General features: G+C 40.9%; 2 protein-coding genes across 3 annotated transcripts in view; one reads left to right on the forward strand and one right to left on the reverse strand.

Moving 5' to 3' along the window:
* The first annotated feature begins 931 nt into the window (after nt 1-931).
* The window catches only part of atp8b3 (ATPase phospholipid transporting 8B3), a 41,577-nt gene continuing 27,805 nt past the window's right edge, over nt 932-14,703 (forward strand). Inside the window, exon 1 of one of the 2 annotated variants that reach the window (XM_026158074.1) lies at nt 932-1,502. The gene's annotated coding sequence lies outside the window, so the exon portion shown is untranslated. Of the gene's footprint in view, nt 1,503-3,479; nt 3,498-14,703 lie in introns of those variants that run through there. The other variant, XM_026158072.1, reaches the window with a different exon arrangement.
* On the reverse strand, nt 11,531-13,897 carry LOC113015788 (uncharacterized). The gene is made up of 3 exons (XM_026158081.1): nt 13,704-13,897; nt 13,515-13,578; nt 11,531-13,021 (listed from the first exon to the last, which is right to left on the reverse strand). Exon 3 carries the CDS (start codon nt 13,015-13,017, stop codon nt 11,932-11,934), a length of 1,086 nt encoding a protein of 361 aa, XP_026013866.1. The 5' UTR covers nt 13,018-13,021; nt 13,515-13,578; nt 13,704-13,897; the 3' UTR covers nt 11,531-11,931.

The following is a 14,703-nucleotide window of genomic DNA, read 5'->3' on the forward strand; positions in this document are numbered from 1 at the left end:
TGTCAAACAGAAGCTAAACCAAAGAGCATAAACTAAAACTCGATGTGAGAAAAATCTACAGACAAATGGAAACTAATAGGCAGCAAATATGCTTATAAAATATAGCCTACAGCATTTCAGTATGTCTCTGCTAATTTTATATGCAGTGGTTCTGTACATGATAATTATAGAAGTTACTAAATAGAAAATAAACAGTGTCTGCTCTTTATGTTTGAGAGGCATGAAGTCTCACGGGAGCCTGTCTGCCACTGAATAAAAACAAACAAACAATATAACCCAGATATAATTCTGCACTGTTTTTATATGTAGTAGTATTTCAGTATGCCTGACTGTGATGACAGTGTGCAAATGGAAAATTCTGGGCCTTTGAGTTATTGCGTTGGACCAGTCTAATGATAATATACTGATTACTATATTGATATGTAACCAGTACAGAGAGGAGAAATAATCATGATTCATTCATTGCTCATTATTCTTTTCAAAAGATCAAACTGTCATACAGCAACCAGATCTCTGTTTAGAGCACTTGCTCTGGCTGGGCTGACCCAGCGAGGCTGTGATTGAGGTCACAGCTCGGACTTTGTCTGCAGTTGTGGTGACACGTATGATGCTATATGTTGCTTTACTGTAACTTGCTTGCTTTCATTTGATGTAACTGAAGTCACCAGTATATCTCAATCAGGGTTTCACCAAATATAAACTTAGGCCACCCCCACCTCCCTCCAGCCCTTGAAATTGAACTTGCTGTTCTGGTCCCTTGACCACTATAGCAGTGCAGCTTTGCTGTAATAGTTTTGTGTTCATACAAAACTATTTTTAGAAAGCCAAGTTTTATTTAGTGTTTTTTCTGATCACTTCAATTTCACCACTACAAAAAAGAAAACAATATATCATAAACTAGTCTTAATAACAGATCTCATAGATCAGAACCACTGGTGATCAGCTAAAACATAACTCTGGCTGTGTGTAGCCCAGAGGTAAAACAAAGTTATTTAGGAAAAAAATCCCTCCGGTGCTTTATTTTTTTATTTTATTTGTTTAATCTAATGTCCACAAATGCTTAAAGAGCACCACGAGTACTTCGGCAGCTTTAAAAACCTGTAAGTGCATCTCACTCTGAAATTACCACATTTTCTCTGTTTTAACTACATGGAAGTTTTGTTTAGCCACCAGATCAGTAGCTTCCTGCGCTGCTTAAGCTCACTGGGATGAGTCGGCGACCACAATGCCGTATGGCTGAGGGCGCGTAAAAATAATTTGCGGCATGCCTCCCCCCTCTTTCTGTCCACTGTTCCTATTTGAAAAAGGCTAAAAAAAATAGCTTATAGCTTGCTAGCTGTCCGTCAGACTCCTGTTGGCTGTACTCTTGATGAGAAATATAACCCAGCTAATAGCTTAAGGGGAATAACAGCTGCCTGTTATTTCAGTTGGATGTCTGCTGATAACAAAGTTAGGCGTTACCCGTGAGAGACAATTATGACAAATAAGAAGCAAGCAAACAGGTGGGATTTCTATTGCTCACTCTTTATTGAATGCAAATTGTTTCCGAACATAGTCCAAGTTCCAATTTACTTTTGCTTATCTGATGTTGCTTCGTAATTGATGTTAAATAGCTGGTTAAGTTATTTTAAAGTAGTGTGATATTATAAAAAGAGTTCATCTGCAGTCAGCTGCTGTCTCTCTGTTGACACTGAATGTTTCTTTGAGTTTGTCTTTGAGCCACTGGGACTGGCTGCCTGCCTGGCCAGCAGCACTGTCAATGAGCCAGCAACCCGCTACAGCCGGGGTGGCTGGCTGCTGACTCAAAAACACACTGAAACACAAGCCAAATCCAAGAAAGGGGTCACAGCTACTGTTTTTGTAAATCCTATGCAATAGTTCTGTTTTTATCTCTATGAGGTTAGACTGTCACACTTTATTAGCAAAGCCCCAAAAAACCTTAAGCATGGACACAGAGGCCCAGGGGTGGGCAATCTTCATGGTTCAAGTCAGAGAAGTGTTTTTTATCTTTGTGAGCACTGTGTCAAAGAATAAAGCAAAGACTTTGTTCAAAATGCTGTTATTCATCTGTTTTAATCAATTTTACGTGTAAAAATATTAAAAACAATGTCAGGGTTCTGAAGGTTAATGGAACAAAAACAAATTGTGGGCACAGTATGGAAGAACATGACTACATCTGCTCACACGGCAAAACAGATCATCTTATACTTCACTCTTTCCGTTTGGAGGCAGACTGTGGCCTACAGTTTGTAAAGGCAGTGTGTGATATGATGACAGAGAAGTTTAATTGTAAATTCTGCATTAACACCAGTGAAACATCGAGACACCGGACACACATCTGTAGCTCAGTCACAGTTTTGCATAACATTAACAGATTTCTGAACTGAGAGTGGTGGGCAAAGGTGAGCGTGTGTTGTTATCGTCACTGACCCACATGTGTGCGTTTTATTCTTTGTATACTTTCTCAGGAAAGTACCAAACAGCGAACTGCACAAACACCACAGCATCGTGTTCTGTGAAGTTAAACAGCATGAATGGACTGTATGGAAAAAATTGTACTCCTACTTTAGAATGTTCTTTATGTGGCTGCAATGGGAATGGTCAGCAACTTAGAGCTGACAGCTGATTCTGTAGGAACAAAAAGTGGAGAGGGGGGGGAGGTTTGCATGCTGCACACACTTGAAAAGTTCTCATTTTGAAAGGGCTGCGCACCTTGAGCCGTTAGTTCCCAGCAATAACGTTACATCGTCAGCAGGCGTGTATGACAGTACTGAAAAAGAAATAACACATTTGTTTCTTGGTTGATGAAGCTGTACGCTAGATTCGTCCTTCTGTGTTTCACAGTCAGTCAGACATGTATTGTCTTTGTGGAGAATGGGCTCTGCCTGCTCTGGCGATGATTTTATGAGGCGGAGGTGGGCAAGACATGGACAGCAGCCCTGGAACCTGCTGCTCCTCCTCTTCATCTGAGGGGGTTCTTGTTGCCATGGGCTTCAGTAGAGGACCTATGGGATGAGGGGAATGGGTTGGCAGGAGATTTCGAGGAAGCACAAGGGGCTTGAGGATGCCAGAGCCGCTAGTAGCTGGTCTGTTGAAATACGAATAGCCTCTCATCGTATGAAGGGCGTATGCAGGGATCAGAAAGGAGTTAGAAGGCTGGTGACTGGGCAGGACAGAAGAGTCTCTACCACCCCAGTAGTAGTTTCTCTGCAGGGATTGTTGGTGGGTGCTGGTGGTGCTTACAGGCTGGCTGCTGCTGTTGAAATGGCATTGCAGTGGATTACTTTGTTGGCCTGTGTACGCTGCAGGGTGAACCAAGCCAAAGTGAAGCTTGATGGCCATTAACTCAGCACTGAGCCTGGCGTTTTCTTCTTTCAGAGCCATGAGATGAGTCTCCAGCACATAGTCATTCATCCTTCTCTTCTCCCGTGACCGCTTGGCAGCTTCGTTGTTCTTGCGACGTTTCTCCCAGTAGAGCTCATCCTTCTTTTCTTCAGGTATGAACTCCCTCTTGCGACGGGGTCCTTTACGTACCAGATCGTTTTCCATGTGTAAAACATGGTTTTCTTGGCCCCCGTGAAAAGCTAGCGGTAGGGACTCCATGCTAAATGAAGAGCGAGTCACAACAGAGACCTGAAATCGAATAGAGGAGAGCAGTTAGTGGAGCTGAAGCGAGCAGCTGAGTAAGCAATGAGTTCTTTATCAGGAAACTACTCTGCAGTTTTTTAATGAATAATGAGACAAATTTTAACAAACTGTCAATGTGACACCGCTCTACACTCCTGCAAAGGTTGGTCAGAATTCAATAAAGACGTTTTGAAATATCACGTTTACAGAATGACGCACGTGCAAACGCTACCAAAAACATCCTTGGTGGAGGTAATTATAGATATAGCTTTACATTAAACAAACAGGAACCACAAAATATTTATGCTTTGAGGTTCTTTTCAAATAACATGACGATTTCCTGTATCCTTACAGCTGTACTGTGCGCTGTCAACATATAGAAAGTACCGTGTGAAGATTTAAAATATGTCACATTTGACCTCTGACCTCTCCTTCAAGGTCAATAGATAAGTCGACGTGATAATAATGCTGCGTAGAGCTGTTTAAAACTGTTTCTAATTACCGTTGTTTATATTGACAGCATAAGGGAATATGAGAAATGATATAGGGGGATTCAAAATATTACTTTGGACTTCTGACCTCTTCTTCAAGGTCAAACTTCAGTAAAATGTCTTATGTTTAAAATTCTGCTGCCTGTTTGTCCTGACAACATTTAGGAGATGATTGTGGTATTTGAGGATTCTGAGTATCGTTTGCATCCAAATATCACGTCACATTTGACCTCTGATCTCACTTTTAATTTCATATCTGCCTTTCTTTCAAGATGATCCTCAAATATGTTAAATATTTAAAGAAAGTATCGTCAAGAGAGAGAATGAGCTAATCAGAGATATGCTGCAGAATATAGTTAGTTATTTACAAATCAGTACCCGTTATCCATTACATATTTTAAATGCACTTTAAAGGAACGAGGAAAACAAGGTGAACATACACCAAATGCAATCCTAGTCCCTTAAAAGGAAGTCGCGCGCACAGAGCGAGCTGCCTCGGTGAAGGTTTGAACGCTCTGAGTGATTCTTGTCATTAAACACATTTATAATCTGAATATGTCTTACATTTGGATTCTTACACTTACGGATGCAGTTTCAGGGTCTGGTTAAAGAAAACAGCAGACACTTCTCCATATTTTTGTCACATTGTTAGGGCAAGCTGTTTAATCGCACCACTGAGAAAACAGATTAGCCGCTGATGACAACGGCATGCTGTTGCAGTGCTAGTCCCTAATCTTATAATGTGTTGAGTAATAGAGGCACATATACTTTGTGTATTTGCAACTTTGTGTTTGTTTGTCTCGCTTTAAGCATATAAATGGCTAATGTTCAGATATAAAGGGCTTTTTAAAAAATCGGATATAATTGTATAAAATGCTGCACGTGCCTGTAGAGGCTGTCCATCTATGGCAGACCATTTTCATACCATTATGTTTTTTTTCCTCTCCAAAAATATTTAGAGGCTATTACAGTTCAGTACTTTATTACACTCTGTCTAGCACCTCGAGACCCACAACCCCCTTTCCTGAACTAGCCTCACCACCTACCTGTCTCAATATGAAACGTATGAAAATAATAAGGCTGGAAACAATACATAGAATGGCAAGATTGTGGCTTTGTGTGTTAGCTCCATATTCCATACTGAGTCATCAGTGTGCTTTGTCTGCATCATGGCTGATGAGGAGCCAAATTAGAGGAGTTTGCATTTGTGATTTTACAGATCTGTGTTGTCAAAACCAAATAAAAATACTCGTCGAGCCTTTCTCTTTTTACTTTTATATCTGTGAAACCAAATAAAACGCTTCTTAACGGAAACTTTTCACGCGAGGTTTTACGCGACCGAGAAGATGCTGTCGCACCAAGCGGCTTTTAGTTCAGCTGAGGTGACCTAAGCTCGGCGTATGCAAATTACGCATAGGTATCTTTAGTTAACGTGAAGTCAAACAATGCTTCATGTTTCTCACATTGTCTCCCCCTCATCTTCCTCTTTGATCGCCTTGTCCTTCTAGTCACTGCTTCCCCTCTCCAGCACTTTCATCTTTGTGCGTCACTTTGTTGCGTGAACAAACGTGCAGCCAGTAAGAGTTTGTCCATTTTGCTGTACATCTACCTCGAATCCTTCTTTAAATGAATAGAATAGGAGGAATACTGACTGCTGCTAATGAATTATCTTTTATTCACGTGGGTTTGTGGGTGGTTTTTATGGGAAGCTGTGCAAGATGGGTGAACAATGTGTTAAAAACCACAGCCAGCCTCCTGTACGTGCAATCAGAAACACACATAGACTCATACAGGCTAGGCTTACACTTATCTCTTTTAACTCATTGATGTTTCATTCACACCTTATTCTTGCTCACAATATAATACCTGATAAGTGTTTTTTTTTAATCATACACTGCACAGTACTTTATGATAGTAGTCAATTGTGACACCTCATAGAAGAGCTGCAAAAAAAGCTGTCACTCAGGATGTCACACATATAGCATGCTCTTAAATGCAAACAATAACTTCACAGCTTATTACTTACCGTGCAATGCCCTGCAAGGCTGTAGAATGGCCTTTTTTTTATTTCAGTTGTACAAAATGAAAGTACTTTCTTAGCATGTCGAGTGACCGTACAGTCAGACTTTGCCAGAGGCAACAAAACTGTAGTTTCAAAGAGGCCATGTACCGTGTGTGTAGTGGTGAGAGTACACATTGGTTAAAAATATTCAAACCTTTGCCCAGAGAAACCCCGTGTGTTTCTGTGTGAGAACGTGCACACCTGCAAACTGGTGTCTGACACAAAAACTACTTGTTGTACATTAAAAAAAAAAAGAAAAGCAACAGCAGGAAGAGAGAAAACAATAATCACAAAGGAAGACACAGACAAAGAGAAAATAAAAAAAGAGAGGGTTCCTGAGTGAAATCTCTCTTGAGGCCAACCCCGCTCTCTACTCTGCTGCACATTTGCACCTGTTTCTTATCGACTAATTATAGCCCGCCTGCTTTTTAGTAAGGAACTCTCAGACTTCTTCTTTTGGTGTCTATCCGTTTTCTCACACTCTAACATCTGTTGTTGTGTTGCTCTGTACCCTGCCAAGCTTTGTTAAAATAAGTGCTCATAGGAAAAGTTGGTCAGTCCATATTCTGTGGCTTTCCACCTCAATGTACTCTATTCACATCACCTTGAAACTGCCATTAGTATGAGAGAATTCCCTGTTGGGTGGATAAAGAACTCGCCTCCGTTCTTGCTTTTAACCGTCTTGTAATGCAATGCATTTCTTGATGAGCAGATAAAATACAAACTACCATCCTCACAATGCTTTGCATGCAGTAAATATGTTCCGAAACATCAGGCGTTCTGCCTTTTTTGTAATTTTCCTGACTTTACGTGAAAAATATTTTTTCCTCATTGTTTAGTCAGCCATACCGACATAAACATTTTATTATTCAAGTGTCACAAATTATGATTCGTATCACAAAATAAACATTTAGCTTCATGACTGGCTATAACATTTGCATAAATGTGCTAGACTTGTGATCGCACTACTTTTTGAAACCTTTTGGATTTATACTTGAAGTCTTCCGGTCGCTCATAGCGAGCGTTACTAGCAACCGCTGCTACCAAAGTGCTTGACCTTTATTTACTTCTGAGTGGACAGTGAACCTTCACTTACTAGTAAAATCATTTTATGCTTTCATAAAACACACTTTCACTTTCTGCAAACTTGTGATGTTTGCAGCTCCAATCAAACTCAGGCTTCATACGGGCAAAATGTCCCAACTATATCACGTGTAAAATATTACTAAGTGACCAAGACGCGGGTATCGTCATTGCAGTAAGTAGAATTTTATTAAAAATGTTCAGCTTTGGGTGAGACCACTTCTTAGTCTGAGAAGTATGCACGATGATGGATTGGTAACTTATGAATTAATAAATGTTTAAAAACTCCCACTTTCTCATATCTACAGCACAGCGCAGCATCTAAGAGCGGGCCAAGACATTTTCCTCCACATCATGGTCGAATTGATTGGATCAGAAGCGATTCATTCGTGACATTGTTTTTGAGAACATCACGATTAGTTGTCCCATTTTTTAAGACTTCAGTTTGATACGGATTTGCTAAAATTGCACGAAGTATCCAGTTTCGCCTTCCCTCGCAATGGTAAAGAATCCCTCCAAAAATGGGGATCTGCATGCGGGGCTAGCTCGGCTTCAAAAGTCAACGATCTCTGAGTTGGGCCGAGCCCCACGTTTGGTCATTTTCATGCAAATCCATCCCGGACTTTTTGAATAATTCCACTAGCAAATAGAGAAACATACAGATACAAACTGAATTACTCACGTAAACACAACTGCAGGGATGACATACAACAATTCACATGAGCTATAGATCATCCAACATCATATCTTACTGTTGTTCTGTGCTCTATTCTAACTTTGTATATCTTTTCACCTTTCATGAAACAAACGTTCGTTTTTTCTGAGATAGCTAAATAACCTCCAGAGCGTTCGTATTCTGATATAACTGTGAGGTCATTGCAGAACATCAAAAAGTATTTTTTATTCCTAACCTTGGTAGATTATTTAAAAAAATACAGCTAACAGAAATACGTCGTTTGCTGTAGAGAAGCTCCATGTACACAACTGTGCTCCTCTTGCGCATAGTTACACAGTGCAAACACTTCCTCTTCCTCAAACAACTGTCACCAGATAATAGAATATAGAATAAATACCTGATTTCATTTTGAATTAAGAAAATGACAGTTTACAAGTCTGGCTGCTTAATTCTGCTTTTGGTCACGAGTGAAGTGAAACGATTCAAAGGTTTGCTGAGCTGACAATTTCACAGAATACACAGTTATGTTTTGCTGTGATCACAGCAAGACCAGTTGTGCACGCGTTGATAAATGTCCGTCCCTTGGTCACTAACACCTCAACCATTTCCTTCATTCGGTCTTTTTACTTTTAACATACATGGTCAGTGCCAGTATATGTGAGAAAATGTGCTTCAGGCCTTACCTTCTGCAAGCGTATCCACAAGATCTGCTGCCGTCGAGCTGCCAGTGAACTGTTTCAGAGAGGTCTCGCTCTTGCCCTAATGTACAACTTAGAGTGCCGAACTCTTCTGTTAGACACTGTCAAGCAATTAATGCACAGATGAGTCGAGTGGGGATCATAATACTTTGTTGCTTTCAGTCCTACCCACTCACCTCTCTCTTTTTTGCTTTGCTCTCAGCCTTTTTTAACGCGCTGTTTTCCTGTCTTTAACTCTGGCTGTCCACCTCTGTTGTCGCATGAAAAGTGTCTGACTGCTTTCCTTGATGTCGATCATATTGTGGTGGTAGTGGCTTGCCCACACAGGGGTCTCCCCTGTATGATGCTGCTTTCAATTTTAGGCATATTTGGTCGATAGCATGCCAAAACTAAATGAAAACATGCATCTAATGCCCTAGAGTTTAGTAAAGCTATATGATTTTTTTTTTTAATCTCTAGAGTAAATGCATTGGTAGCGTCTTTACAGCATTTTGTTCGTACTGCAGCTGTACTATGATACTTTGCTCAGTGAAATGTTTTAACCACATGTTAAAATTCAGTCACATACCTGATGTCTCGTTCCAGAAAAGCTTGGGTGCAGCAGTAGTTGCGGCAGTCTTAGTAATATGAGACGTTTTAGAGATAAAAGCCACAACAGCCAGGTAATGATATGACCATCAGTTCTGTGTTGTTCAGATATTTAGCGTAAAGCATAAGTGTGAGGAGACGTGACTAAAACTTTATGTGTGACTTTTAAATAAATCTTTGGCACCTCAGATTCGCAGAAAATGCAGAAGTGTTTGTGACTTATGAGAGTGTATTTCAAGCCTCTGCTCAGTTAATCTTCTTCTTGTCCAAATTTAGAATATTTTGTTATAATATAATAATTCCTGTGTCAAAGTCATTTTGACACAGGAATTAAAATGCATGCTTTTGTCGTGACTGGAAATTTTACTTCAACGCCCATTTCTATGTATAGCCAGTGTCACATGTAGACAGATTTTTGGCTTCCTGTTGTGATGCGTGTAAGTCCTTAATGTTAGAAAAATAAGCACGAGAGGTCCACGTGGAGGCAAAAATGCTTTCTTTTTCAAAGGGCTGAAAGAGAGTTCCTTTTATGCTAAAATGTTATTTTCTAAACTCGCACGTAAACTTATTTTCAGTCCATCTCTCTGTGTCGGATGGACGAACACTGGGACGCACTCAGTTTGTCAAAGCTGGAACGTGTCTTACACAAAGACATGAATTTGACATCACGAGCCATGACGGACGAGTTCCAGTACGTTAAACAGGACATTCAGTCATCGTTTTTTTTCTGTTTTTAACTTTAACACCTGGGATGCCTTAATTTAGGCCGTCCTTTTTCAAGAAAGGAGGTCAAGCATTTATTTAGAGGAGAGTAAAGTTCAAATCCATGATTGAATTGGGTTGACCAGATCCAAACAAATTAAATCTGGGTCAAAGGATATGATTTTGTCTGACAATATAGGTCATGTCACCAGTTTGTCATTTATGACATATCCCATGAAAAGAATTTAACCCATGACACACAAACGCACAAACTATACAGGTCACAGTTTGGGCACTGGTCACAGGAAGGTTAAAAGTTTGTTTTAATGATGAGCTTGTCTTCTTACATTTTTTTTAGATGTGACTAACAATAAAAAACCTTATTGCTATTTCAGCTGCTGCTGTGCCTGATACTAATCTTTTGGTTTTAATAGGGATGCATCGGCACGTCTCTTTTTTAACCACAAGTTTCTTCAAAGACTTATGTGTACTGACTTTTGTAAACTAAAACCACTCAAAATGTGGAACAGTGTCTGAGTGTGTTGAGTTTCAGGAGAAGGCATACAAATGTCACATAAGCTCACGTAAAATAGAACATCCGGTCTCCTTAATTTAAAATAATATTCTTTCTTTGAAGTCTGAATAAAAATATGCGATGTGAATATATTGGTAGCATTAATATTAGTTTACGTTTACTTTATTTAGTTATTTACTCTAAAACCGGTGTATGTGTGAAAAATGCATACATACTACTGGAGAGGCAGAAATTATTCCACAAAACGAAATCCATCTGCCACACCGTTTGTGTTGTAGCGCCCTCTGCTGGAGGCTTCGGGATCGTGCATGGGTATTTAAGAGCCGATTGCGATGGCACTGCGTAGCAGGTCAGAGATGACATGATGCTCCATTCGCCTAACAAGTGAAAGATCCTGTTGCGAGAGGATACCCGGATCTTTCTTTTTTTTTTGGTGGGTGGGGGGATTACATCAAGAAGGGCATAAAAAGGGATTAAAAAATAAGAATATATATATATATATATATATATATATATATATATATATATATATATATATATATATATATACACACACTAAGTATATTTTGTACTTTATACTTAGACAAGTATAAAAGTAATACTTTTTATACTTAGAGTATATTCTAAGTATATTCTTAGAGTTTTATACTTACTTTTCGACTTAAAGCATTACTTTTATACTTGATTGTAAAATGACTAACAGGACTATTCGAATGCATGGATATACATTCATATATTAAAGACCCTATTCTAACAAAAGCATAGCATTTAAAGATTTAAACATTACCCAGATGTGGTGTCTCACTGAAATGTGGTGGATTGTGTCTCACTGAGCTGCTGACCCACAAATAAACGGTTCAACGTTCAGTTTTCCATCGAGTCGAATTGTGCTGGGAAATCACGCAGTGGGGATAAAGGGGAATACCGAGTCAGCACGCACAGTTTCACTGGTGCAGTCGCTGTGTTTTTCTTTTTGTTTGTTTGTTTTTCATACCTGTACTGCAATGAAATTAAATAATCTGAATGAAAAAGAAAAGTCCGGAATAACATTAAAAAACAAAAACGAAAAAACAGCTTGTGTGTTTATTACATTATACATTAATATTTCATTGTATGAAACAAATTCAGACAAAGAGCGGGAGCGCAAAAGCTTCATTCAAACAGAATAAAACCACAGAAAATCGTGCCGTGTAGCTCGTGGTAAAATACATTGTTCATGGCTGATCTTTCGGGGAACATAGGCCACGTGAAGGCTGTTTATTTCGTTTTTTAATTGTTCGTATTTTCATTATGACCCACTGCACACGTTTCATTCTTTTTGGACTGCATATTTACTGGCAAACAAAAAAAAAAAACAGCTGAAAAAGCCTTCACCTCACATCTCATTTGGACGCATATGGAATCACGTTAAGTTTGGGGATTTTTTAAAAACTTCTTGTAAGTTACACCTTAACAGTTAAACTGTCCAGTCAGCGTCCCCCAGAACTGAGATGCATCCCGAGCTGAGACAAACCAGGCGTTGCACTGCTGAACCGACTCTTCAGCCCCCTCTGAATGTGCGCCTCCACACCGACACCCTGGCTTTGCCTTTCTTGTAAGTGGAGAGGCAGGCCGGAGTAGACGGCCGACGGAGCCAGGTAGGAGGACCCCCAGGGCAGAAGAAGATTATTACACACAGCCGAGTGGTTCAGCTGGGGCACCAGCCAGTTTTGGGGTGGGTACGAGAGCGCAGAGGCATGGTGGAGAGTGTCAGGAGAGGACATGATTGCTGAGAAGGAAGAGACGGGTGGGGAAGATACACTGGGAGAGATGGGGATTACATCGACGGAGGAGACCTGGCGCTGGGCATCCACTCCTACCTCCCCTGACCTTCCGCTCCCTAAACTATCTCGGAGCGAAAGGACACCGGAGCCGGTGAGAGGAAGGATGCCTGGCTGTGTCCCACAATTGCGATGGCTTAGTGGATTAAAAAGACCTCTAGTTGAGCCAAAACAAGGGAGCTTGGACTCATACTGGTTCAGTGCAGTTTCCTGTTGTCGCACAGCCCTGATCCCTGCCTGGAAGAGAGAAGGGGTGTGGGGAGGTATGGGCGACAAGGGCAGAGTGGGCGCTAGGACAGGCGCAGTTGATGTCGCAGAGGGAGAGGGTGCTTTGGTTTTTTCTATGCTCAGGGTACTGATGTACTGCAGGTTAAGGACTTGAGCCCGCAGCTGGGCGTTCTCCTCGCTCAGAGCCAGTAGCTGGCCCTCTATCATCAGGTCATTCAGCCTCCTCTTCTCCCTGGACCGCTTGGCCGCCTCGTTGTTCTTGCGTCGCTTGTCCCAGTAGCTGGCATCTTTCTTATCGTCTGGGATCATCTCCCTCTTCCGGCGCGTAACGGGGGTGAAGTGGCTACTGTAGGCCTGTAAGCGCATGAGACGTCGAGCCAGGAGGGAGGACCGAGTCCCAGCCAGGAGCCGAGGCTCCGTGTCCGTGTACCCACTGCTCTCAACTGAGGAGGAGGGCTGGCAAGGAGCATCTGTCCCGGCACCGTCAGGGCTTTTCGGGGAGCTCATGACACTAGTGGAGGGAAACAAGTGTCAGTCAAGCAGCATGCATACATCCATGCATCAAGCATAAATCTGACCCCGTTAGCTGCACCTGAATCACCTAAAGCAATGATTGCTGCATAAGTTTCGATTCATAACTAATGCTGAGAAAAATCTGCGTGAATGAAACTCGTTTACGTTTATTTTGAGCATTTTTGAGTTGAATGTACTTCACACATTTGACGAAACGCGTAGTTTACTGACGTTGAAAAGCGAGTTAATAATCTGTAAATTCAATGTGCATTAATCTAAACAGCCTTACTCCACCACAACGTTAAATGATGTCGGCACATACGACAGTGTCGGTGCCTTTTCATTTAAAACAGTTTCTAACCTTCTTAAGATTAAGACAGATACATTAAAAGTTAGCCTCGAGGGAACTTTACGCGAGCATACTGAATGTGAGCGTTCACGTTTTAAAGCCTTAGAATTAGACAGCGTCGTAAAGTTGAACTGACACTGACCTGATTGGAAGGATGACACCTGTGGGACTGTTAGAAGCCGGGACTTTGAGCGTCTCTTGCAGCTCTGCAAACACACACACACAAGAAGAGCGACATACAGTTTTACGCGCAGCACTTGGAAAAGTGACTTAATCTTTTTTAAGTTTGTGGGTGTTACATGGGGTGAAACAGAGAAAGGGCTGAACTTACCATTCACTCACAATCAGCGGTGATGTGGAGAGCAGAGCTGCTGGGCGGTGCGCACATATAGGCCACACGGATAGCCAATCACACTGTGCTGTCTGTTTCATTCTGTGGAAACCGATCTGGCAACTTTAACTTGGAGTGCGGAAGTCCAAGAGAGCTGTGTGTGGCCACGATCTAACCATCAGGTGTTACTGAAATGAGTCGATTTGGATCAACCGTCCTACTTATTACTTTTGTAAAATTACAGCACATCGGTCGACGTGTCTAGAACAGTCGCACTGTGACACCACTGTTCAGTAAGCTTTACTCATTAGTAGAAAACATGGTTTGGTTTACGACATGATTATGTTTGACTTTGAGATTTGTTTGACATGTATTTATCTATTTGTTTTGAATGACGTGATGAAATGAAATAAAACACTGAAACAAATCCCAGAAAGCACGAGCTATATTTAGAGAGATTTAGAGATTTTTTTTTTCTTTTTTTTTTCTTCTTTTTTTTTTTTTTTCCATTAAAAAGTTCGCTCCACATCACGGTGTTGCTCAGCATGTGGCGCATCTTCTCAAATGGAGACTGCGGGAACTGTAACAAAAGCTTTAACTTCTCATGGATTTTGCACCTGTAACTCCTCCTTAAATGAAGGTTATGGCGCACATAACTGCTAATCACGTGCTCACAGTTAAATTTCAGGACGGACTTTGAATGGGTCCAGTCATCCACTAGTCCAGCCTCAGGAAGGATGCAGGGAATCACTAAAGTCCAGATTTGTAATTTAGCGTTCCCTGTAATTTTTTTTTTTTAATTAGACAAATCACATTGAAGGATAAATTGCCGGTCAGTTTAAATTCCTTTTTGCTATATTAAAAGGAAAATTTCAAGAGGCAATTCCTGCTGAATGCTTCAGATTATGGGAATTTCTTTTCCCATTGCTGGATTTGCTCATTCCAGCCATCTGATAAAGCAGGACTTTAGAATCTGTAAGCACCATCTGTGCCTTGCAGT

This window comes from Astatotilapia calliptera, chromosome 23, assembly GCF_900246225.1.
Source record: "Astatotilapia calliptera chromosome 23, fAstCal1.2, whole genome shotgun sequence".
NCBI lineage: Eukaryota > Metazoa > Chordata > Actinopteri > Cichliformes > Cichlidae > Astatotilapia > Astatotilapia calliptera.

Bases quoted from the DNA above. Each gene is read 5' to 3' on its own strand.
- LOC113015788 (XM_026158081.1), bottom strand. From the start codon at position 13,017: ATGAGCTCCCCGAAAAGCCCTGACGGTGCCGGGACAGATGCTCCTTGC.